The sequence below is a fragment of the Colletotrichum chrysophilum genome (genome assembly GCF_026319265.1).
Source record: "Colletotrichum chrysophilum strain AFK26 chromosome Unknown scaffold_1, whole genome shotgun sequence".
NCBI lineage: Eukaryota > Fungi > Ascomycota > Sordariomycetes > Glomerellales > Glomerellaceae > Colletotrichum > Colletotrichum chrysophilum.
Window position 1 is genome coordinate 1,073,287 of NW_026517288.1, and position 24,597 is coordinate 1,097,883.

General features: G+C 54.7%; 5 protein-coding genes across 5 annotated transcripts; 4 read left to right on the forward strand and 1 right to left on the reverse strand.

Annotated features, from left to right (window-relative positions):
* Window positions 1-4,213: 4,213 nt before the first annotated feature.
* COL26b_000283 (uncharacterized protein) lies at window positions 4,214-6,470 on the forward strand (the record flags this gene model as incomplete). Its single annotated transcript, XM_053173253.1, has 5 exons — window positions 4,214-5,180; window positions 5,257-5,306; window positions 5,359-5,793; window positions 5,819-5,923; window positions 5,976-6,470. The coding sequence occupies 5 exons, from the start codon at window positions 4,214-4,216 to the stop codon at window positions 6,468-6,470; spliced, it is 2,052 nt and encodes a 683-aa protein (XP_053042959.1).
* Window positions 6,471-9,880: 3,410 nt separating this feature from the next.
* Window positions 9,881-10,154, forward strand: COL26b_000284 (uncharacterized protein; the record flags this gene model as incomplete). The annotated part of the gene is made up of 2 exons (XM_053173254.1): window positions 9,881-10,002; window positions 10,061-10,154. 2 exons carry the CDS (start codon window positions 9,881-9,883, stop codon window positions 10,152-10,154), a joined length of 216 nt encoding a protein of 71 aa, XP_053042960.1.
* Window positions 10,155-10,685: 531 nt separating this feature from the next.
* On the forward strand, window positions 10,686-11,527 carry COL26b_000285 (uncharacterized protein; the record flags this gene model as incomplete). The annotated part of the gene is made up of 3 exons (XM_053173255.1): window positions 10,686-11,087; window positions 11,146-11,281; window positions 11,337-11,527. 3 exons carry the CDS (start codon window positions 10,686-10,688, stop codon window positions 11,525-11,527), a joined length of 729 nt encoding a protein of 242 aa, XP_053042961.1.
* Window positions 11,528-21,051: 9,524 nt separating this feature from the next.
* COL26b_000286 (uncharacterized protein) lies at window positions 21,052-23,140 on the forward strand (the record flags this gene model as incomplete). Its single annotated transcript, XM_053173256.1, has 3 exons — window positions 21,052-21,481; window positions 21,535-21,911; window positions 21,965-23,140. 3 exons carry the CDS (start codon window positions 21,052-21,054, stop codon window positions 23,138-23,140), a joined length of 1,983 nt encoding a protein of 660 aa, XP_053042962.1.
* Window positions 23,141-23,753: 613 nt separating this feature from the next.
* Window positions 23,754-24,551, reverse strand: COL26b_000287 (uncharacterized protein; the record flags this gene model as incomplete). The annotated part of the gene is made up of 1 exon (XM_053173257.1): window positions 23,754-24,551. The coding sequence occupies one exon, from the start codon at window positions 24,549-24,551 to the stop codon at window positions 23,754-23,756; it is 798 nt and encodes a 265-aa protein (XP_053042963.1).
* Between the last annotated feature and the right edge of the window lie 46 nt (window positions 24,552-24,597).

Below are 24,597 nucleotides of genomic sequence, written 5' to 3' on the forward strand. Positions count from 1 at the left end.
AGCCAAGCAATACAAGAGATCTGGCCCCAGTATTGACGTCGTCGGATGCTGCGGCGAATGGAGCACCAAGCCCGCCAAGGGCAATCACCCATTGCCGGAGGTGCAATTCCTAGGGCCGCGGGAAGAGATCGATTCAAGCAAAGGTGAGGCGGCTGAAAGTAAGTGCATACACACGGGCAACGGCAACGGCAAGGCCAGTAAACAACGGCAGCGGGCTCAACCGAATGAATCGTTTCTCTAGGCGGCGGCGAGTCGTGGCTTACACGCTTTCGCCCGGTGCCGGGATGGCGTCCCTCTCGAATGTTTCCCGAATTCTGGGTCGCGGTAGCTGGAAAGGCGGCTACTGGACAACGGGTGGGCAAACGCATGAAAGCCGTGCCCCGATGGTTTGCCAATTGTCAAGTGTCAGGAGGAGACTCGAGAACCCCGTGGGACGGTCGATGTAGGGTAGGTAAGGGTCCAACATCCAATCCCATTGTGTGTAACACTGCCTTGGGCCGAAAAGGGCTGGGATGGTAATGCAGAGAGGCCGGACAAGTTCGACGGTAGTCTGTGTAGAGGCAGCAGAAGCTAGCCTCTGCTGAGTAAAAAGCTGTGGTGCGGTGCGGGTGCAGATTCTTTTTGGTGCGACAACCTCCCACACTTCCGCCGGTGTCTGAGACCTCGGAACTGCGTGATAGTCGCCGTTGTACTGCGTAGCATTCCGCTGACTGCTGCTCGGGGCCTCGTCCAGTAGCCAATTTTAGCAGCACCAGCCGTCCACTTCAGACCAAAGCAGCCGCAGCCAGGCTCCAGCCCCTCGGTGATGCTAAACAGCAATAAGTCTGTTTTGCGGTCCCGTCCCACGGCCCTGAAGGCTCGAATTGGCTTTTGTCCCCGTGATACGACGTGTTCGTAGAGTCCCTCAATGCATTAGATGCTGCAGGACATGATCTGCCTGACGGGAGGCGAACTGCACGATGCACGTGCCTGACACGTCTGGTTTATTCTTCTGGCCATGATTCTTGGAGATGCCAGGGACCAGCCTGAAGTCTGTCGAACTCAATGGGAGGATGGTCGAATCGGGGTGTGTCGACTGCAGATGCCGTGGCCAGGAGTGGCCTTTGATGCGTTTGGACACTCTTGTGATCCAAGATTCAGGAGAGAGAAAAATTTGCAGCCACAACAAGCTCGCATCCAGGGGCAAGAAGGGTGAGGCAGGTGTGTGTACTGTAGCGTCAAGGGAGCATCGTGTCGGGGCTGCAGTGGAAGGCTCTAAACCACTTTAGCTATTCCATGCTGGTTCTGAGGCTCTTGGCATTGGACACCTGCGGTGTAGTGCAGGATCAGGAACCAGCGAATTGAGTTGCAAGCTGCCGCAGTCGGTGATGTCTTCCCGCTGCAACTCTGTCGGTACCTGCTTCTGTGCCTGACTTGTTTGACCTGTCGGCTAACGCAACTTGGAAGTTGGGCAATCACGTAGCTCCCTCCCGCGACACCATCTCGATTTGCGGCATTTCGTGCTTTCCATGACTTGATTCGACGCGGCTAGAGTTGGCCTGAATTAGGTTGGCGAGCCGAAAGGCAAAGTGGTTGACGACATGTCTAGGGCGCCGTCTGTGATCGACTGTCATGTCGCTGATGTGCGCCATGTGGTTTAGTGGTGTGCAAGTGGGCTTGCCGCGGCGTCGTAGGAAAAGCTTCGTCCGGAACAGACGGCGGGATGGACGGTCTTGGAGAGTCTTGGTGAAGCTTAGTCGCGTGCTTGGTGACAGTGGTGAGTCTTGGAAGCCATTGTCAATTGGCCTGGGCTGCCAATCAATCAGCCCGTAGTGTCGCTGCACAGATAATTCGTAGCAGCGGGCAATTGCAGGCGATTTCCCCAGCGGCCGGCCCCATTTGCCTGCCTGCCTTGCGTTGCAATTCCTCCGTCTGGGGAAGCTGTTTCCCTCGCCTATTGGGCCCTGACCGCCCCGGCCACTTTAACCTGCTGAACAAGATTTTACCAAGACCATCCATCGGCGCTCTTGGCTGCGTTAACCTCTTGTCATTCAACCACTCAGTTCTGGGGGCCGAAATAACAACGTCCAAAACTTCGTCGGATTATTTGTTTCGAGACTTAATCAACCACAAGCTTACTTTTACCACCTTGCTTTCCAATTCTTGGCTCGAGGCGGCTTGGCCCAGAGTTGCACTCACTACCAAACCCCTGACCGTCGTGTTGGAGGCCCCATGCACGCACAACCTCACCTGCAACAACCGCCGTCGACAAATGTTGCCGTTTAGAACTGCCGGCCGGGGATGGAAGAAAGGGAATGGGTCTCGCTAGAGACGATCGAAGACGCTGTGACGGGGGCTACAGTACCAGTTCCCTGTGCCACTTACCGCCCACCCAACACCATTCACAACCCAACGCGGTACACCCGACAATGGTGGGCGGCCGAGAACGAACTGCGCGCCGTTTTGTCTTGGACCCCAGGCCCATTGGACTGTCACACGGACGAGAACCACTGAACCAGAGCGGCGGTCGCCTCCAAGGGTTGCAATTCTGCTCGTTTGCCGATATTGCTCACGCTCCATCCGCTGCGATTGCGCAAGGCCTCGCCCCTTCAGACGGACGCGCACAATCATTGCTCACTCAAGCTTCTGTCATCCAAGCCCACAAGCCCACATCGCTCGCCCCGTCAACGCAACGCACCAAAAATGCGACTCTTTGCGGCGCTGTTCAGGCCAAGCCAAGCCGGCACGGCGGCATCAGAATACAACTTCAAGGTGACAATGGCAGGAACATGTCATATTGTTGGCTGATCGGTCGCTATTGCTTTGACTTTCATGTCTATGGCACAAGTGCCAAAGTCGAGACCAGCAACAACACCAGGCCGCGTATTCTCTTCAACTTTTCGTCGCATATTCTCGCTCAGTTCCCAAAATAACTCTCGCGGGTGATCTGAGACGTTCACGAACCTCCAGCGCCAATACGTTGAACCGTTCGACGAACGGGTCTCTGCTCTCTCTTCGGCGCCTCCTTCCATTCATGCAGTTTCTCGGTATCTCCCTTTGGTTTGCCTCGAGCCTTGTGCCTCGGCAGCCCAATTATTCGGACGCAGTTGCGGAATTCTGAGAGCAGCTTCTAAAAAAAGGAGGCTTCCCGCCGACTTACTAAGGATCACCAGGCATCATCGGCCCAGGGACTGTCCTGCAGCACAGAGTTTGACCAAGATGGATACATCCGCCGTTTGTTAACCACCACCGGCGTCTCTTATTTTTGTTTCTATTTCCTGGGCACAAATGGACATGGCCAGCTGGACTAAACAGGCTGGAGACTGGAGGTGGCTGGGCTGAAGTGGTGGTGATCAGGAGCCAGGCGCTGTGGGCTCCGTCCCCAAACGCACCCAAAACATGGAAACATCGCGGGACTACTCCCTGGCACTTGCTCATCGCTTATCGCACACGCCAAGGCTATTCCTCAGACGCGCCCTGCAATCCAGCCGGTGTCCGAATGGAGTCGAGACTGACAGTGAGGGCATCGCGGGCTGGGAGTCCTGGACCTTTTGCCGCCCCCCTCAATAATCGCTTCCTGACTCGTCTTGATCGTGTGTTTCCAACCAACAGAGCTGTCATCTGCCTGCATGCAAGTATGCAAGTCTGCGACCACTAGCGCTGCAATAACGCCGATGGAATATTCCAACAAACCATCAGTCTCGACACTAGGCAGTCTTGGCGCCGCAACAGTCTCCCCAAACGTCCGTCCCCTGGCATCCGGACTTCAGCCCGTCTTCCGATGACCGCAAAACGCCCCTCATACCTGCATTTGCATTTGAGGCACATCACCAATGCACACCGAGGCTGCCGTACATATCGCGTGAGCAATTTCAGACAAGAGAACAGATGCAAATACGTCTGGTCTCACTACTCTATGCATCTCAATTACTCGTCGAGGCACACTCCAAGAATCGCATCAGCCGCCAAGAACCGCCAGATCACAGTTCTCATTGGCCAGCGCCAATCAGTCATGCCGCGTTGGTGCAGCAAGAGCCGCCTCCTCACCTCCAGAAGTCTGGGTGGAAGGACCAGGCATCCGTCTTCGTGTTTCTAACATCAACTCATCGCTCAACATCGACGACAGACTCATCGTCCGTCGGCAATTCTCTCTGTCACTTTCGTGCCGCGCCAAGCGTCGTCGAGTCTTGACTCTTGCTCCAAAAGATCGTCGCCACCTCCGTACATCACGGTCATGTCGGCGAAAAGTTTCGCTGACTCAAACCTCCCACTTCACCCGGCTCATCCATCGCCACGGCAGCAATGGAGGAGGCCCCTCGTCTTCGGCATTCTCCTCTTCGTCATCTGGTCATGGAAGCTACACGAGGTATTCTTTGATCGCAATGCCGTCCTCCACTCCAATCCGCAGCCCTTCCCCGTCTACACTGACTGGGATGACGTCCCAACGAGTGAGAAGCTGCACTGGGTGCGTTGCGTCCTGCCGGGCATGACAGGCGACAGATACCTATGCGCCCGTCTGACTGTGCCGATGGACTATCAGCGGCCCTTGAATCAGTCCTCGGACAACCCCAAGGTCCACGTGGCAATGGTTCTCCTCCCGGCGCCCGGCCACGGTATCGACACCGGCCGCTTCTCCGAATCCCCGCTTGTCCTGAATCCGGGCGGGCCCGGCGGTGTCGGCACGGCATTCGTGTACCCGCCCCGTGGCCCCACTATCCAAGCCATTGCCGGCGGCGACATTGACCTTCTTGGTTTTGACCCCAGGGGCATCGGCGCCACCGTTCCTCGAGGGGACTGCTTCATTGAGGGCGACAACACCTCGGCGATGGCCAAAAGGTTCGCCCAGATGCGCAGGATGACTTGGATGCTCTCCGCCCACGATGTGGGTTTGCCGAACGGAACCAACGAAGCCTTGGATGCCCTCGCCCACCGCGCCAGGGCAGTGTCGAAGCTGTGTTCGAGGAAGGACGGCGAGGACAGCGCTTTCAGGTACATGGGCACGCCAAACGTGGCGGCTGATATCAAGAGCATCGTGGAAGCTCATGACGACTGGCTTGACGAGAATGGCTTCGAGACTGTTTCTCATGGGGCTAGGTTGCGGTCGCCGAGTGAGGCTGCGCCGCCTTCTACGAAGCGGAAGCTTGTATACTGGGGCTTCAGCTACGGCACCTTCATCGGGCAGACCTTTGCTGCCATGTATCGTACGCACCCTCGCATCTCTACTGTGACCTGTGTCTAGCCGTGACTGACGGCTTCGCTGTACAGCCGATTCTGTAGGCCGACTCATCCTGGACGGTGTTGTGGACACCCGCGTTTACGACGAGCCTGTAAGTCTAAGAGGTCCTATGTCTGGCTGTGATACATACTGAGCAATGGCAGACATGGTGGGTGTCGACCATGAGAGACTCGGACGCCATTGTGGACAAGTTTTTTTACTACTGCCATCTCGCCGGAGAGAGGTGTTACTTCTTCCGCAAGGGTGACACGGCAGACGACATCAAGACACGATACGACGAAGTCATGGCAAAGCTGCGGGCCGATCCGGTCACTGTCATCCCCTCCTACACTACTATTCCCGTCATTCTCATGGAGTCCGACATTAAGAAGACCATCTTCCAGGCCTTGTATGCACCGATGATGCTCTTCCCCCTCATTGCCGACCTACTCAATCGTGTATACATCGAGGTCGACCTCTCCAACTACGTCAACGCTGGAGACTTGATACCCATGTGCAGTCCAGAGTTCCAGATGCCGCCTGCCCTTGATGTGAGCGAGGCCCAAGCTGCCATTAGTTGCAGTGACCAACGGGTTAAGGTGAGTACCAGTGCGGCTATGACAGAATCAAGAATTCAAGGTGCTGATGGGACTGTTTCTCGTCCAGCGAAACGATACCTTGGAAGGCGTGTTCAAGAGGACCTCAGAGTACACATCCTTCGCCGGCGTCGTAGGTCCACTTCTCTCTTTCTCATGGGGCCATGATACTGACTGTGTGGCAGCTCATGTCCATCATGATGTCCTGCGAGGGCTGGGACATTGAGGCCAGGTTCCCAAGCCCAGACTGGGACGCAAACTTGCATAGTCCGGACCCCGTGAACACCTCGTTCCCCATCCTCTTCGTGGGCAACACCCACGACCCGGTAACCCCCCTCGGCTCTGCAGTCGACATGTCCCAAAACTTTGTCAACGCCGGGGTTTTTGAGCTCCAAACCGAGGGCCATTGCACTTTGGCCTCGGTTTCTGTCTGCGCCGTGACAAAGATACGCGATTACCTGCAAAAGGGTGTCGTACCGCCGCATCCCGCCGTGGCCGCCGACGGCACCCTATCGGGCTGGGACAAGTGCAAGAGCGACGAGTGGCCCTGGAAACCCTTTACGGCAAATGCTGCCATGCACGCAGAAGACTTGCATGTCTTGCAGGCATTGAGAGACGTGCATGCGGAGATCACCCGTCTATTGACCCCGCCGACGAAGGTCCATCTGCATGATATGTGATTCAGAACGCCGTATTCCTGCATGCGGTTTCTCCAACGTCGCATTCTTGCGAAGCGCATGTCTCCAGTAGTCCTAATTCCAGTGGTAGTAGACGGAAATCCTGAATGTTAATCTCCATTCACACTGTTGGTCAAGATCGTGCTGTGGTTTTGAGATCGAGGCTGTCTGCCAAGGTGTCTTGTCAAGCTTAACACCTGATGGAGCCAATGATGGCTTCATGTCCCTGAGACCACAGCTGCAGGGGGCCTCTTTTACCCCTCGTTTGGAGCCTCACTTTAGCTCTTGGTGCTGATGGTGTCTCAAACGATCTCTGTGTAACTTGCTCAGAAAAAGAAATATCGTTGCCGAAGCAATGCCTACCCCTCATCTGCTTGCAAGGCCACCGAGGCGGTGAGATGAGATCGGGCCACTCGGCCAACTGTGGCTTACTGTTACCATTCGACGCCGACGAGGTCCGGATGCCGCAGCGGCCGTGGTTTACCCGCCGATGCGGTCGATGCCCAACCGTAGCATCGATCATCAGGGGCGGTAGGAATCGCTGCACGGAGCAAGCTGGCAGGCGGGGCGCGCCAGGCAAGCCTTAGCGTCCCGCGATCGAGGCGTCGTTCCGCAATTCTCCTGAGCTATTGATACCGTCGTATTCTTTTTTCTTTGCACGGATCAGTCGATCTACTGCATAGTGTCGTGTGCCCACGAGGCCTCGGGAGGGCCGAGGCCTGCATTGACAATGAGGCACGCGGCGCGGGCGTACTCAAGAGACTGTTCGAAGCCTCGGAACGCAGCCGCAATCTCATGTTCGGGACCAGCCTGACAACATGGGCTGACCGGTTTATTCGGGCTGAGGAGCCGTGTCGGAGGCTGAGTGACTGGCATTGTAAACAACGGTATCAGTAGAGCTCCCAAGCTCAAGCTCAGGCACTTGGGAGCTCAACAAAAGCTTGACGGTATAGCTCTAGCGGCGGGGTCAGACGAGACACCGAGGCTGAGTTTCCCGCACCGAACTAACACCGGACCCGCTGATTGACAGGACCTTAATGTGTGGAATGTCCATGCGGAATGCGGGATATGCATAGTGTCTCGCAAAAAGGAATGCTATGTGAGGGGCAGATGAGGGGCAGCTTGCATCCAGATCCCTTCCAGGGTCCGAGGGAGATCGACTGCGAGAGGATGAGAGGCGTCGACGGGTTTTCTGTGTGTCGTGTTGGTGACGTATTTTGCGTGGCGGAGAGTCGGTTAGATGAAGGCGGTACGAGCGATATCTTGGAGGAGGCAAACGTCGCGAGGGGCACGAGACTACTGTGTCGGCGAAAGTCCTGAATGAAGTCGAAAGTGGACTGTGGGCATGCGGGGCCCGGCGAAAGTTCCGCATGCTATGATGAAGGCGTTTTGTCAAACGTGGTGTCGACTTGAGACAATCGCACCAAGGTGTCTGCTGTACGCAGCCAAGCAGCATCTCCGTCAGACATGAAGAGGACTTGCTGTGTTTGGAAATGCATCGTCCGTTTCCTCGCGTCGTATTCGTCCATCTGGGGGCAAAGCTGGGCCTCTGGGCATCACATGAGACGCAACGGAAGAATCCCCATATGTTTATGGGGAGGTTCAGCCGCCGTGAGCCGGAGCAGAAGGTCCGTGGACTTGAGCGAATCATCACAGGTGTTTGCTGAATGTTGCTGGGTATCCAGTCATCGTGAAGCCAGGCGTAGATCTCGATGACATACAGGCGTTGTTGTGTCGATGGGCGAATCGGGAAACAATCATCTGACGGGGCGGGAATTTGCCGGGCTGCGCCTTTGAACAATTGAAACCCGCGTCTTGCCGCATCCAGAGGGCGGACGGGGACGCGGACTCGATGGACGGGCAGGAGGCAGCAGGTCGGAGCATATTGAGGTTAGAGGCAGGCAGGCTGGAGGCGAAGTGATGGGTCTGATTTCCTCTGCGTACGCTTTGTGCGGTCCAGAACGGTCCTTCCACCTCCCAAAGCGTGAAGCTACCTGCCAGTGCGTCATCAGACAGGAGCTCTCTGATGACAGGCCCAATCAGAGGACTTCCGGCTCAAGGTACCCCAGTCGACACCTGGCCCGTGCCCATCAGTTGAGGTGATGCTTTCTGAGTGAGCGTGTCGGTGGTGTGTGTCTGCTTAGCTTTGCCTCCATTGTGCAATCCACTGTGGCTGGAAGCTTTGTGAGAGGCTCCTATCAGAATGTGGAGGTGCTCCATTCATGGAAAGTGGTGTCCCAGAAAAGGGTGGGGAACCAACGACAAGATCGAGATTTGCAAAAATGCCATCCTCCTGACGAGACCCATGGCACCCCTGTGTGTTGTGCACGGGCTGGTTGGCTGGGCATTTGGGGGCAATCGACAGGCTGACGTATTTTGCCGGACATCATTACGCGACAGTGATCTTTTCATGTGGCATGTCCACCGCAAACGCGACTGCCCGGTGGATTATTGGTACGGAGTATCCGTACCAGAGGTAAGAAGATAACCCCGCCGCACAGCCTCAGTCGACGCGGGGACACTATGACGTTAGCGCCTTCCTAGCACCGCGTATCGTCCGTGCCTGTCTGCAAAGGTGCTCGTGACGTCATCTTGGCGGCATATACAGCTTCCACCAGACAGAGACCAAACGCAGACAGGAGGAGCTCTGCAGCTCCAGATGCAGGTAGCTTCAGGAGCTCCATACACTGTACCGTGGCTGGTGCGACTTGCACCCAAACGAATAGAAGCTCCGCATGGGGCCATTTTCGGGCGTTCTAAAGTTGACATGGCACTTCCCGTTGGCTCCCGGGGCGGTTTCCCACGCAATCGGAATCTGACTGCAAACCGCCAAAATTGTGAGCACCCTGGGACGAGGCAAGATCGTAGTCTATGACGCCATTTCTTCAGTTCACATGATAGACCCTGAGCGTCCTTGCCCAGATGGTGTGAAACTGCGCTAAAGCCACACTTGAGCAAGCCCGGGAGGCAATACACGCGCCGGGAGAGACATGCACGAGTTGGCACGAGCAAACGGAAGGAATGAAGAGGGGGAGGGGCAGAGGGGCATCCCGACTCTTGACAGATACCTGAAGGCATGGCATTCCAACACCTTGCCCGAGGTAGACGTGATGTACCTTCCTTTCTGACTTCAGTCTGTCTGAACTCAGGGAACCTGGAAGTTGAGGCTGGCGGGGCAAGTACCGTACCTTCCTCCTTTCTTACTGCACGAAGGCAAGAATGGGCCACGATACGGCAGGAAGCGTGGTGGCTTCCTTCCCTCGAGGTGTCAAACCGGCCCTCCAACTTGTTATATAAACCTCTCCATCCCACTACCTCTCCCAGCTTTCTTCTCTCCTCATCACACAACAAACAATCAACTCAATCAAACAACTTCACAACACTTCCAAACCAACCCAATCCCAACCATCACAATGGATACCATCAAGAACGCCGCCAACTACGTCTCCGAGTCTGTCCAGCAGGCCGGTGCCACCGCCTCCAAGGAGACCAACAAGCAGGTCGCCAAGGACTCCGACGCTTCCCTCACCAGCCGGTAAGCTTCCATCTTCAATCATTAACCTTCTGACCATCACTAACATTCCACTTCACAGTGCCTCCGCCGCCAAGGATGCCGTCGGTGACAAGCTCGACGAGTCTTCCCACGAGGCCAAGGCCGACGTTCACAAGGAGTCCGCCAAGCACTAAATCGCTCCTCCCTCGATGATACCCCTAAATACTGCGGGAGGATATCAAAGGATCTGGCGTTTGGGAAAGGAATAGGAATCGCAAGCGATGAGGCAATGACACCTGGGGATGGGTTTTCTTTACACCTAGCATAGTCCTAATGCCACTACATTGCTAAATATCTTTGACTCGCACTGTTTTTGTGACAATTGATATGAGCACATTTCGAGCATTTGCAATTCGAATAACTCACATCACAGTCTTTCGCAGCCTTTGAAAGAGATTTGATATCATTGTGATGATAAGAAACTTAAAACGTTGATCCCTGTGGGTGCCTGCATCCCCGCCAACCAAGGAACTGACAGCTTGAAGCTTTCTCCACACCGGGTGCTCACTCCCGCGCACGGATCATTAAGCTGAACGTCGCGAAGTTCCACACCTTCCGTAGTCACACCAGATTGCCAGACCAGCAAACACATCTCCGCATGCCACCTCAACACTCCCTAATCCTCTTCCAAGGTCTCAATTGCGTCCGTAACAGAAATGGCCAGCATGTCCAACACCGCATCCAGTCTTCCGCCTGATCTGTTTGACCAGACGACGCTCGTCTCCCTAGGCGCGACCGTCGTCCTCCTCTCCGTTGCCGTCGCCCTCTCCCGCCGCGTCCTCCACCCCACCACATCAACGAGCTATCGCGTCCTCTTCATCTGGCACGCCTTTGATGCCTTGATCCACTTCTTCCTCGAGGGCAGCTTCCTCTACCATTGCTTCTTCTCCTACACGCCCCTCGCCGACATCCCCGACGCCGATCTCTCTGGTTACCACCCAACCCCGGCCAACTATCTCGGATACTCGGACCGCATCTATGGCGCCCAGGCAGGCGGTGACAACCCCTTTGCGCAGCTTTGGATGGTCTACGCCAGGGCTGACAAGAGATGGGCTGGTGCGGACTTGGTGCGTCTACCCACAACGAGGAGCAGAAGAGTTCTTTGCTAACGTGGGCGTGGTACAGGGTGTGATTTCTCTCGAGCTGCTGACTGTCTTCGGCGCTGGCCCGTTGGCCTGCTGGATTTGCTACTGCATCGCCAAGCGTGACCCGAAGGTCAACATCTGGATGATCATCATCGCGACGGCAGAGCTATACGGAGGTGAGATCGCCCCAACAGTAGACATCGTCGGGATACCGCTGACACAACCTCGCAGGCTTCATGACCTTCTGCCCCGAGTGGCTCACCGGAAACATCAACCTCGATACCAGCAACTTCATGTATCTCTGGGTGTACCTCGTCTTCTTCAACATGCTCTGGGTCTTCATCCCGTTTTACGCCATCTACGTTGCCTTTGGCGAGATTTCTGCTGCGTTCAAGGCCCAGGGCGTCAGGAAGAACCTCTAATGTTTCCCTGTCGGCGAGGCTATATTGAACTCGCCTTGTAGACACATTCTTCACGTAAATGGTTTCGACCTTGACTAAGATGTATATTCAAGGCTTCCGGGTGTAGATTCGTTCTCAACTTGCCATCAGAATAGCGCTTGCATCAACCACATGTTCTAATCGGTCTTTTTCAGATGGATCGTTAGGTGGATTTGAGACGGTCCTGGACCAAGCTGAGAGTTTTGTGCTTCAAATAAAGGTCGATGCCGATGCCAACGATGGTTATGACACCTGATGTTCTGCTCATTATCTCGGACGTATTTTCTGCAGCATGCTAGGAGGATTGCTACTCGGCTTGCATGGCACGCTGATGTCAATCATCACCTCATATCTGAATCCTGCCGATGTGGCGGGAGCTCGTGTGTTTCCTAGATGGTCTTTTCACAGTTCCGGGAAATCCTTGATGAAGGGTTCCCTGATTGCCTCACGACAAGCTTTCTCCCGCTGAAGCTTTCGTCTTTGGTGCAAGACAATGAGCGTTGCCCGCCCCCACGGCTTGACCTCCCCGGCCTATGGCGGACTGCGTTAGGGGGATGATGAAGGTGACAGCGATCTGATGTATTGAAAGACTGTTGTAGTCGAGACATGTGATAAACTATGAGTATCATGAGTATGCTATGAGAGAGATTTTGTCTGTCCATGGGAGGCCTTTTAATGTCACCTACATCACGTTGCAACGGCTCAATTTGTGATAGCATCACCGAAGGAGCTGGTTTGGTGTCACCAGTATTAGCAACGCTGACGTCGTTGCGAGACTTCACTGGATGCTAAATATCGAGACTGTCAAGCAACGAAGACATAGTGGGCAGAAGTTGTATGACAGAGGAAGAATAAATCTCTCATCGCCACCCGAGCTGCATGAGAGTATGCTATTTTTGCCGTTCATCGGAGATGAAAGGTGCAGTCTATGGGGTTTCTTATTCTTTCGAGTAACTACTTGCTTATTTATCTCCCTCTATCGAGGCATACTAACTTCAGGGCCTACATACTACCGCGTTTTCACCAGATTATCAACATACAACAACGACCTCGCGTAGATCCTCGTTGTTCTCGTTTTTGTGTTTTATTTTGGCAGTATCTGGTCTCATATTGCGCCCATCACCATACCCAACTAACATGGCCTGGAGGTGTCGTTTAACGTTGGACGACCTCACCAAGGTTAACTCCTCGTCATGCTTTGGATAGATAGATACTGGCGATAGCCGACGCCAGACAATCTGCCGCGCCCATGTCCCATTGCTTGGCGTCAGGATCTTTCCATCGGTAAAAAGCACAAGAATCGCGGGGTGTAGGAAGCCGCCTCTCACGCGACAAGGTCAACAACCTTGATGGTAGGTTCAGGGTTCGTCAAGGCCACGACCAGTGAATCCCATAATGACTCTAGAATTCCACAACGATATTTCGAACGACGAAGTCTTCTGTGTCAAATACTTTTATTGATGAAAGGTACTAAGTCAAAGTGCTTAAGTAGTAAATGTGAAATATTTAGTGAACTCAATGTGACCTTTCAACAGGCTGACTGCACTGTAGTTTGAAATCCTTGAAAATCTGAGAGAATAAGCAGACTTGGTAGTTATATTAATTTGTATTTTCATTTCTTTGCAGCACCATTTCTCTTCACGTACCCCGGTGATAATTGCGAGGTCAACTTGAGTTCCATCATGAGATGAGAGCAGAGCAGCGTTGGTGAGTTGAAGTATGGATGATAGCCTACGACTTAACTTATTCGGCACACAATCTGAAATCAATAACCCGAATGAATGAGCGCTAGTTGTCTAGAACGGAAGGGAGGGTTGAGTTGTGACTTGCGTAGCCAGAGATCCCATAGTTCATGCTCGATACCGTCAGCACACAGCTCAAAGAAGTTCAATACCAGAAGGAATTTGAGAGAAATGGAGGTGAGAAATCTCAAATGGGTTCATCCGTATTCAAGCATGCTCTACTTCACTGTGGCAGAAGTATTATTTTCTCCAGTATACAATGAATCTCACGAGTGCACCGTGGGATGAGCTGGGCATTCAAAGTCTGCAGATCTTTCTGAGCCTTATTATTCAGTAGAACGCTTCTATGTGAATCGAATGAGATCCGCATCATACCACATCATTCCCATAACCCTGAAATCCACATCTCTGTCCTCCAGAACAGTAAAAGTCATTTGCCGAACATTGACAGATGTCCGCCTTCAAAGGTTCACCTGTCGTCCTCTTGTCAGACACTCACTGCCAGGAAGCTCCCCAAGGCATCCAGCAGTCTGAGGCGACAAGACCAAGACCAGGGACCTCTTCGTTGCGGGGCCCTTCTCAGAACTTACCTGGGACTTCTAGAAACCGCTCCAAACCAGCCATGATCGGCAATTCTAGCCTTGGCGAACATCCAAAACCGCCTCAAGTTCCCCAGCGCCAACCGCGATCTTCCTTAGATGCTACCGCATCCTGCCTTTCGCACACCACCCTCGTCACATCCGACGACGCCCAGTGCCGCATCCCAAGAGAACTCAAATCACCAAAATCCCATTCACCAACCACATCACGGCTCTCTCTCTCTCAAGAGGCGCCTATCTTCCCCACGCCCACGACGCAACACCGATGCGGAGCCAATCGGTCTCATCCTGCCATTTATCGATGTAAAACCACCCGATACCACCCTGCTGTAACACCAGGCCTCTCGCCTCGCCTCTCTCTCTTGCTCGGCAACCCATACCGAACACCGCGTCAAACGGTCCCACTGCCGGGCAGATTCCCCGGCCTGCAGTTTGCCTCGTCAGCGCCGCAGGAACAGCCCGTCGTGACGACGTTTGGGTAACGGATGATCTGCATGGTGGACACGCGCCCCGATGTGGGTGAGAGAAAAATATTCTCCGTAGTGCGATGCTCTCGGAGACGGGGAGACGGGTTCTCGAATGAGGGCAAGTTTCTGTGCCGTTCTCGTGTTTCTGCGTCTGACCCAGCCGACCAGTGAGCAGCGAGAGGCTCGCCTGTAGGGCGAGTAGCTGGGGCTTCTGATCTACCGGTATGTGGGCGTGAGTGTGTCAGCACGTGTCCCGAGCAACGTCGTCGTTCAAACACCACAATAGGCGAATTTATCGAAGCTGGAGAAACATGAACCTGAACAATGAATGAGACTTCCGGCGGCAGATCGGCTGCGAGATGTCGTATGCTGCCGCGGGAGAGCATGCCGATCGTTGTTCGGGCGCCGCTGGCTGGTTGAATGGGCCAAGATGACGTCCTAGCAGGATCGCCGGGGACGACGTTCACTGGACTGATGGGGTTTTGGGATGATTCTACTAATCTGAAGTCCAGACGGGATTTACGACTGATGCTCCTGACGCATCAGATGAAAGGCGGAGCAGGTATCCGACATAGTGAAGACGTCTCTCGTACGACGACCACGCTCAAGGGAGTCAACCTCAACAGTGATGTTCACAACCACAAGGTGCATTACAAATGCGGGGATTTTAATGCGAAAGAAACCTCCTACCTATGTCGATTGTACGACGACAGGTATAGGTCATCGGCTTGCACATGGATTTGGCATGTTACCAGCATACGGCCAAAGCCCTCTACACCACCGCAAGAGGTATCTCAAGCCATCGACGACCAATAAGATACGAGGGAAGAAAGTTCAGGCAATATCGTCGAGTTCTGTAGAAGCCATCGTAGCACGCTCTTCTGGGGCGCCACAGCACGCCTCTAATGAATTCACACCACGGTCATCACAATGGAGGACCAAGAAGGCGTCTTTTACGTCTCAACGAACGAAGGATCTTGGAACAATTTGCATCTCACGCCATGCTATATCTCTCACCTGAGAATCAGTCTCAGGACCCGGACGCTTGTCCGACAAGCCATTATCACTCGAGTTGATGGCTCGCTGAGACCCTAAGGAAACCCGGAGATGCATGCGCTCCAGACATCCAGGCTTCTATTCCAGTAAACCATCATATCGCCAACACTCACGGCGTTATTCGAATCGTCATTATAATCTACTTTGATGAACTCTTAGTCTTCGGCAGTGGGGTTCATCACTTAGATCGTGCGCTGGTGGAGTTCGTGATGGGGGCGACGCAAGCGCCAACCGGGATATGGCGGGGTTGAACAGGATCTGGACTCGACTGCTTTGGGGGCCGAAATCTCGAACTCATGGTCCCTTCACCTGTCAGCCTCTCAAGACCGCCCAAAAGGTGATTCGATAAAGCTTTCTGCGCAGAGCGTAAGTCGAAAGATTGAGGCACGTCATCAACTTTGCCACGCCGTGCCATGAGCTTGCGTGTTGTTGGACTTTTTGTCAATACGCGACGCACAATCCGATGTTTGCATACTAGCTGATAGTGTGTCTTGACTCGCCGTGTTTGTTGAAAACCTGCCTATATTCCGGCTTAATATATGAGTATAGTGGACGGCTCCGACGGTGCGAGTCCGAAAGGACCAAGATAGCCCACACTTCATCAACCGAGGCCCGGCATTGCGTAAGATGCCTCCGAAGCCGGTCCGGACAGATATTGAAAATATCACACGCATGGTGTTGAAGATATTGCCGTCGACGCCTTCGTCAAAATCGCAGTTGCCAAGACAGGGTTGTAGAAAAGAAGAGGCCAGGATCTGGTTGTGCCGGCCGGATGTAAGCTCGGTTCCGACTCGTCGGCGAGATTTTCGATTGCCTTCTCAAAGCACCACACAGTAGCGTGCGCAGAAGACAACCATCACCCTCCACGCAGCACCTTATTCGAGAACTGCGACGCTAGCAATCCGGTTTGTAAGGTCGACACGTGGGCGTGGTTCACCAATATGTGCCAACACGGCCGCGACGGCAGCGGGTCTGCCGACGGGATATCCTCCAAAGCCGTGATGCCTTGATCGGGCCGTCTGCTTTCCATGGGCGGCTCTTGCGCCAGCCGAAAAGGCATTCCAACCCGTCCCCATTCTCGCGATGGACGAGCCCGAGTAAGGTGAGCAGGCGGGGTCGTGAGTCAGTTGGCAACCTCTTTTCTTATCATGTCTCCGTCTGGGAGCAAACAGCACTATACCTGCGCCATCAACTGAGGGAAGAATGTGGATTGGCGCAGGAGAAGGGACCCTGACGGAAGACCCTGCCTCAAGGAAACCAACACCCGGTCTTGAGTAGAGATCCGCTCTTTGTGGGTTTGCGGAGTTGAAGCACAGTTGAGGAAAGCAACAATGCGAAGTATTCTGGGTGATCCATCCTCGCCGTGGAACAAGATGTCATCTAAACTTCTGTATTGCATGCCCGGCGGTTGCCAAGGAGGATGCATGTCGAGACACTGAGTCGGTCGCTCACGAACAAGACGAATCTGTCGTGCAAGCCAAGAAACATGCCACCTCTAGTGCGGGAAAGACGGCAGCGATAACGAGTATACGCAAGTCGAACTGTCGACTCAGTTGTCGTCCAGTCTTAGGAGACGAATTGCCACTTGATAGTTCCAATGAGGGTGAAAGCTCTATAGGTGACGACTACCACTTCAGACCTAGAGGTGTTTGGCTTCTTGCTGTCGGCCCAATGCCCTGAATGGTTCGTGGATTGCGATTTGCTCCCACTTTCCGTGGAGACCTCTCCAAGTGTGCGGCGGATGGCTGTTGAGATGGAAACGGCACCACCAGAATAGCACACTGCAACCGCCCTCGCACTGATTTCAGACGAGTGTGTGGACATTACCTGTCAGAAGACATTGGACGACCCCAAGTTGCGGAAATTAGGAGAATAACTGCTAGTGAAGAATGAGGAAAAAAGGAATGGGGATTGTCGACTTTGGATGACAGCCCGTTGCCGCTTGAATGTCCCTCACAATCTCCTCATCCAAGATTGATGACAGTACTGGATGGCGTAAATGTGGCGGGATGGCGGAAGCGCCAAGCAATGTGGTGAGGATCCCACATCCTGCGAAGGGCAAGCCCTACGAAAAGCCACTCTTGACGTCGCCGAAGGCTTGTCAAGGCTGCTCGCCGACCATGTAAGCGACCGTTTACCAGATTTTGACGAATAATTTTTCACGAACTCGAGAGCTTCTGTCCGGAAGAGGCGGCACATGGCTGCCAGGGCCACCAAATCGAGAAACTGGATGGTTCTCGAAGTGGCAAGCGAGTTCGGTTGAGACTCGGTCATGTCCGCTATAATTGGACATCGTAAGATGCATGTGTAGTGCGTGAGTTGAGATGCTCTTCTCCTGGTGGTACGTCAGTCTGAATGGCCGTTTGATCGACGGCGAGGACCGGATCAGCAGAGAGCGTGGGTCTCCCCGGACGGGCGGGAAGCCCAAGGATGCGGCAGGAAGAAAAGCAGTGACGGTCTTGAGCCCGCGCAGTCCCTCATCTCGGAGCAACCATCTTCCACCGGGCACGCGGTTTCCAGCCAGTTTTTCTTGGTGGGGGCGACGCAGCCAAGCTTACGGTTGAAGGTTACAACTAGTGCCCCAGACCACCAAGCCATCAATATCCGTAGGGTTGAGTTGTGGGAGATAAATTGCAGTGTTTGACAGCCAGTGGCACCGGACCCAGACTGGTGTCACTCTGCACTAGTCTTCGGGAAAATAGCGTCGCACTACTGACTAGTCTCTGAGCTTGTCCCCAAGTTGCCCGCTGTGCTGGAAATTGGAGTTTGCTGTCTTCATTGTCGTAAGGCGTAGTGGACGATTGGTGACCCTCTTTTTGCAGATCGTACCGGTCGTCAAAGTCAAAGAGGGGTAGCGAGTTTGTGAGCTATACGTAGTTAACGTGATGATCGTCGATATCGTGACGGACGCGCCATCAGCTGCAGGCGTCTGTCTCGTGGCGAGAGTGATGGGATCGCCCGCCCGTCCGTCCCCGCCATCGCTTCCGTCAAGCGACGGCGTGCCGTTCGTGCGTTGCCCTTCAACGGTTCGCGCAAAGTGCAAACCTCCCCATATCTCGTCGTATCTGACAGGTTGCGAGTCGCAACGCCGTCACATCTCCTGCGGGCCTATCAGACGTGACGTGCCAGACAGATCTGGGCTTGAGGCCGTCAAAGCAACGTACCCTAGCCGAAGGAGGTCTAGCCTGATGTAAGTGTGGAGAATGCAACAGTCTGTTCTTCGCGGAGCAGGGCTTCGAAAGGCATGGATCCCTGCTGTTGAGACCCGTCAGAGCCCCCCTGTGCAGGCTATCTCAGCTCAGATGACACAGCATCTGCCTCATCGCTCGAGAATCTGTGGAAACAGACGAACTCGATCACCCGAGAGGAGGCATTTGATTCGTCCAACAGGGACCGTTGGACGAGCAGCCAGTCTGGCAAACAGTCGTGGCATCCTGTCCGATGTTATCGTTCAGACTCGAGGGCATCTGTGGGTGTGAAGCGTCCAAGGGGACGACAACGACAGCCCTGGTAATGGCGAGCCCCGTGGCGACGAGCGACACGTGCAAAGACGAAGATAGCTGGTGTTGGCCATGGTCTCCGACTGGCAGAAACATCCCGTGGGCAGGGCTGTCGGGCTAGTGCGAGGAGGCCTGGCGAAGCCCAGTCGCCCTGCCATGGTTCTGTTTATCCGACTGGGCAGAGGACTGGACTTGGGCTTCGCCTTCGCCGTGCGCCTGGCCGCAGCGGCTCACTTGCGGCATAATTGTTGAGCTGCGGTGCGTGACTCGATTGGCATGCCGTCTGCCTGCGCCCCTCGCGAGAATCTAGGCACATATCAATTGTTGGCCACCACGTGAGAGAGGTGCGGTTGGATTGCCGATCGTGTGGACGGCCGAAGCTGTTCTGCCGGAGTGATGAGGCGATTCCCAGCACCCACAGCTTATCGAGACCACCACACCCACCTGTTTTCCAGGCACAGGAGACACACCAGACCAGACTGATATCAGAACGGATGGGCTGGCAGCAGAGACGAAGTTCGATTGGGTGGTGGTGGTGGGCAAGCAAGGCCAGGCACGCAGCAACAGCAGCAGCAGCAGCAGCAGGAAGGAGGAAGAGGGAACAAAAAAGGTTTCGGCATCGCCAAAAGCCGCCCCTTCCACAACCCCTGCGGCGGTTTGATCCACTTCTTTGGCAACAGCCACTAGGCCAAATCGGGAATAGCGACCAGAGGTTTTCTCCTAGTGCCCCCCAGATTTGGGGCTCAAGTCCAACGTCAAACCTTGTCTGGGCCAACCTCACAGCCAGGGGCTCAGGCATTTTGGGCGACACTACGAAACCCAGACGTGTTACATCACTGCTTCACCTCATCGCCACTCAATGCTTCAACACCAAGCCATCTGTGCTGCGCTATCAGCCTCGCCTGCCATGCCATGCCTGTCGTGCCTTGCCCTGCCTTTCCCTTCGCCCCCAACGCAAGGCAAGGCAAGGTAAGGCACACGGTGCGACTGCGACTGCGACGGCCAACGGCACGAAGAAGCCCACAGTTCTGCTGCTGGTTACTGCTGCACTGCGCTGCTCTGCTGACCTCGTACCGGGACACGAACATGCCCCCCTGCTTCTCGTGTAGGCCGTCTTCCACCACCACAGCCCTCACTCACACAACGTTGGTCGGCAGGGGGCATGAGTGACGAGAATCGCAGAGGACAAGGTACCAACCCAGCCAACGTTGGCGGGGTCGTGACGAACATGGTCGCCATCCCGCGTCCAGAGCCCTTGTCTCCAGCCACGACCTCTCTGACGAGGACCAAGACAAGCTACATCGCCGTGCCGTGGTTTCTCCAAGTCGTCTTCTAACCAGCAACATGCACGTCAAGCGACCACCCACCCCCATCAAAGCCCCCCTCTGCAGAATGCAGGACCGCCAGTTACGGGCCGAGCTGAGGTGCGGGCTGCTTCTCATTCGCCGGCTCGAGTTCGTCGACCCTCGTCTTTTACCTCTATCCTGGGCACACCAAGGACCCACGATCCATCTTCGTCCTCCCCTGTTCTGGCCCTCTCCCGTAGGCCACCCATCCAGCCGTGCTACCCTGGACCAAAGTTGGACTTGGGCCCCATCTAGCGGTTTGGCTAACTCTCCGGACCTCATCTGGCCCGCGCGGGGGCCCTTCCCGAGTCTCTCCCCTGCCGACCCCCTACTGGGTCTCGCCCGCGCTTCTGTGATCGCCTTTTGACCTCTTCATGCGGCCTTCCCTCTACCATCTGACTTCTGGAAGTGGTTTTCCCTTTCCTTCAAGGCCGGTCCCTTTCCCTTCTCTTGAGTGGCTGGTCCTATTGCTCCTTGTTTCTATTCGTAGGTCCCGACTTTGCCTAGTGCCTGTTTCGTCTGGTCCGCCCTCTTCGTCCAAGAGCGGCAGTCTTCTACAGTCCATCCAGTCTTTTCACCTACTCTTTTCACTTCTCCATCCCATCCGCACTCCATCTCCATCCATCCTCCTCTTCGCTTCTCACTCACTGCTACTACTCCTTAACTCTTCCCCAACGAGGACGTCTTCGACAGGTCTATGGATTAGATGGTTCGGACGGCGAATTAATATCTGGCATTGCTGCGGCTCGACGCCTGCACTCATCTCTTCGACATTGCCAGGTGAATAATCGACGAGATGGATAGCTGGGGCTGGTTGGAACCTCGCGCCGAGGGCGACGTTACGAGCTACGATGGCGACGCTTCATTACGAGGCCCCTACCGGGCAACGAACGCTTCGACGTCGGCTTTGATCAACCAATTCCGCTTCCAGGCGGCGAAATCGATTCGAACCTCGACCATCATCCTCGCCGTCTTCAATGTTATTGCTGCATTCGCTACAGCAGTTGGTATCTTCTGGGATGGCTATGGCTCGAGAAAGAGGAACAACCCAAAGTTTGGCTTCAGAACACACGGCTTTACATTCGTTGGACCTGCCGAGTCTTTCCCGCTTGTTCTGTCTGTCGGAATCGTCGTTCAGGGCATTGTCTTCGCAGTCGCTCAGTCGACTGGACTCGACCACCTTTTGACTCTCGGCTGCACCATCACTTCTCAGATGATGTTGCCTGGTATGTTCTATCGAATCAGAGTGGGCTACGTGAACGTGGCTAACAATTGGCAGCCGTCTTCATCGTTCCCTACATTCAACTAGTATTTGCTCTCGAAGTGGCCATTCGGTCTCTACGAAAGAACCCCTTGCCTCCCCGTGGCAAGTGGAACGTTACGATTTGCCTCGCTATCGTTGGCACTTTCCTTCTTATTACCTACCTCGTCACTCTATTTATCCGCCCTCCGAACTTTTGCTTCGCCTCGCTCTTCTGGTTCGTCCAGCGATGGAAGGAGGGCTGCTTCGCACTTCTCGTCTTGATCTCGGCGGTGTTGTTTGGCTGTGCTATGATCATCTTCTTCAGACTTCACAACAACTCGAGAATCGAGAACGCTGAGCGCGTTGCTGCTTCAAGGATGGTTTACTTCCTGGCGGTCGCCTTCATTTCGACCGTAAGTCCTTTTCAGTCAACCCAACCCGCTCATCTGCTAACGTCTTCTCACAGACCCTCCTTATCCCATTCTTCTTTAACCTTTCCTTTGTTGAGCAGCGAGGTGCCACTGGCCAAGCTCTCACTCTCTCTATGATTGCGTCAGTCGTCGCCAACGTATCAGGCCTATTGACTGGCGGCCTTCACCTATTCCTGCGTTCAAACACCTTGTCGACTATCGGCCCCCGCGATAAGTGGGAGTCTGAGCGTAATAAGCTCAAGGCCGGAATTAGGGTCTGGGCTCCTAATGGTGACGACGATTACGAACACCACATGATGAACCCCGTCGGCAGGGCACGGTCTCTCCAGCGTATGGACAGCACCGATAGCCTCGTCCCCGAGAAGTATGAGGAGGCTCGCATCGAGAGCCCCTCGAACTCACCCACCTATGCCAACCCCCTCCGATCGAACGCCGTGTACCCCATCCAGCCGGCTCCCTCACCCGTGAGGGTGCCTGAGCCTGCACAGGTCTCAACCTACCAGACTCCGAAGGCCATGGGTCACGCTCGCAAGAGGTCATACTCCTTGTTCCCTCCCGAGCAGAACAACAACACCAAGTCTATCACTTTGCTTCCCGCCACTACCTATTCCCCCAACCCCAATAAGAACGACGAGGATGATGTCTTCTTCTTGAGGCCGCCTCCGTCAATTCACCCACAGGGCATCCGCCACCGCCGCGACTCTTCAATGGCGTCGTCGGCGACTGTGCAGATTGGCCTTCGCCTGTCAAACGTCGACGACATGCCCCCCCTCAACTCTCGCTACTTTGAGAACAACAACAGCGTTACAGCGCTGGATTGTCCCAACGAGACTGAGGTCCCCAAGCGGCCCAGCCCCTTGGCTCAGGTCGACGTCGTCAGCGACAGCAGCTCTTCTGACTCTTCCGACTCTGAGGACGAGGACAACACCTTGGTGCAGTCCCCTGTCCGATCTGAGAAGGATGTTCGGATGAAGAACCTTCCTGCTGTTCCCAAGGTTGCTGTGCCCAGACAGTCTCAACTGAAGCAGGACGAAGGCCAGCTCACTCTGAGCCCTGCTGTCTACAGGCCTGAGAGCCCTCAAAAGACAAGAGTCACAAGCCCTCAGGGCGTTGGCTTCAACACTCCTGCGCGAAAGCCTTCTGTTCCCGCCAAGTGCACGAAGCGGAACTGCCAATGCGATCTTCCTCACGACAAGCGTGACTGGATCTAGGCACGTCAGCTGACCGCATGAGGCATTCTACGGTGTTCGGAAGCGATAAAATAGACATGTCTAAACGATGGGCGGTAAAAAGCGATTGATCCGACCTTTCGGCCACAGAACGGAGTTGTTGGCGAATACTTTCTCTTATATTTTATATTTCATTGGATGGCGTTTCTTTTGCGGAGATACCTGTACGACATATACGTCTACATATTGTTTGGTTTCTTATCTCTCTACAATGCAAATTGGTGCATTGTGTACGATCTGGGATGACGGGCTATCATTGGAGAGTGTAGGATTTCGGGGCGGGATGGTCCTCCAAGGCATTTTGTCTCTAGGACAAGCACGACGGCACGATTAGCTACGAGACGGATTTGACATTGGCGGGCGGAGGTAAAATGGTCACAAGAAGTAGGCCTCTCTCATAGTGCAGCTACGATAGCTCAATGGATAAAGAGCTCAAACAACCTTGACCTAAGACGAGTAACGTGAGACACGTGCGATTGGTGTCCGTTTCATTCCGCCACAGCTGCATTCCACGTGCTTCAGATGCGTTAAATATGTGCTTCGATTGCAGATAACGTATGATTCCATGTATGTATGTCTCGTGTCCGCCAATGTGTCACCTCTTCTTCTGCTTCTCGGCCTCAGCCGCCTGCTTTTCGGCCTCAACCCGCCTCTCCTCCCATTTATCCCACCCAGCCTGGCACGGGTCTTCTTCAACCACCAAGTCCCTGAACCGGAATACCCGTGCAATTGGTAATTGTAAACCCCAGCTCAGCAGTCCCGTATCCCTGGCAATGGCCGTGATCAGAAACCATCCCACAGCCGTGATCGATCCAGCCAGGCACCCGACCAATACTTGCCTCACGGTGTGATAGTCGAGGTACACGCGGCTCCACGCAACGGCGGCCGCGATGACAAGGGCCACGCCACTAACGACGACACGCTCGATCAGGGAGTACGGCCGGTGATGCCTCCGCGCGGGCGAGGGGCGGTGTCTGACCATGAGGAACAAGACAAGGAACACGGACCAGTAGGCGACGAACTGGGCGTGGGAGCTTGGCATGCCGTAGCCCTTGCCGTGGATGCGGCGTGGGCGCTCCTCTTTGATCAGGCGTTTGAGGGCAAAGTTCAAGGCCTCGCAGCCGAGCTGGCCGGCGAACATGAGGGCTATCTCGGCCTCGCGGGTCGACCAGATCAGAGTCGCGTAGACGATGCAGAGGGCTTGTGGGAGGAGGGCGAGCCATGCGCAGAGGAAGGAGAGGGGATCTTCGGGGTCCTGTGGGATTCTTCTGTCAGTGTTGTTCCTCTTTAAAGGCAAGAGTCGAGCCTTTGGCAGCTGCGGAAGTGCGGAGAAGCTTACATAGTAGACGTGGGTGAGGGAGAGAGAAGCGAGTGGTCTCGTGTCTTGGTCCATGGTGTCCGCTTCGCAGCTCCGATTGTTCTTCCAGCCACGACTGAGA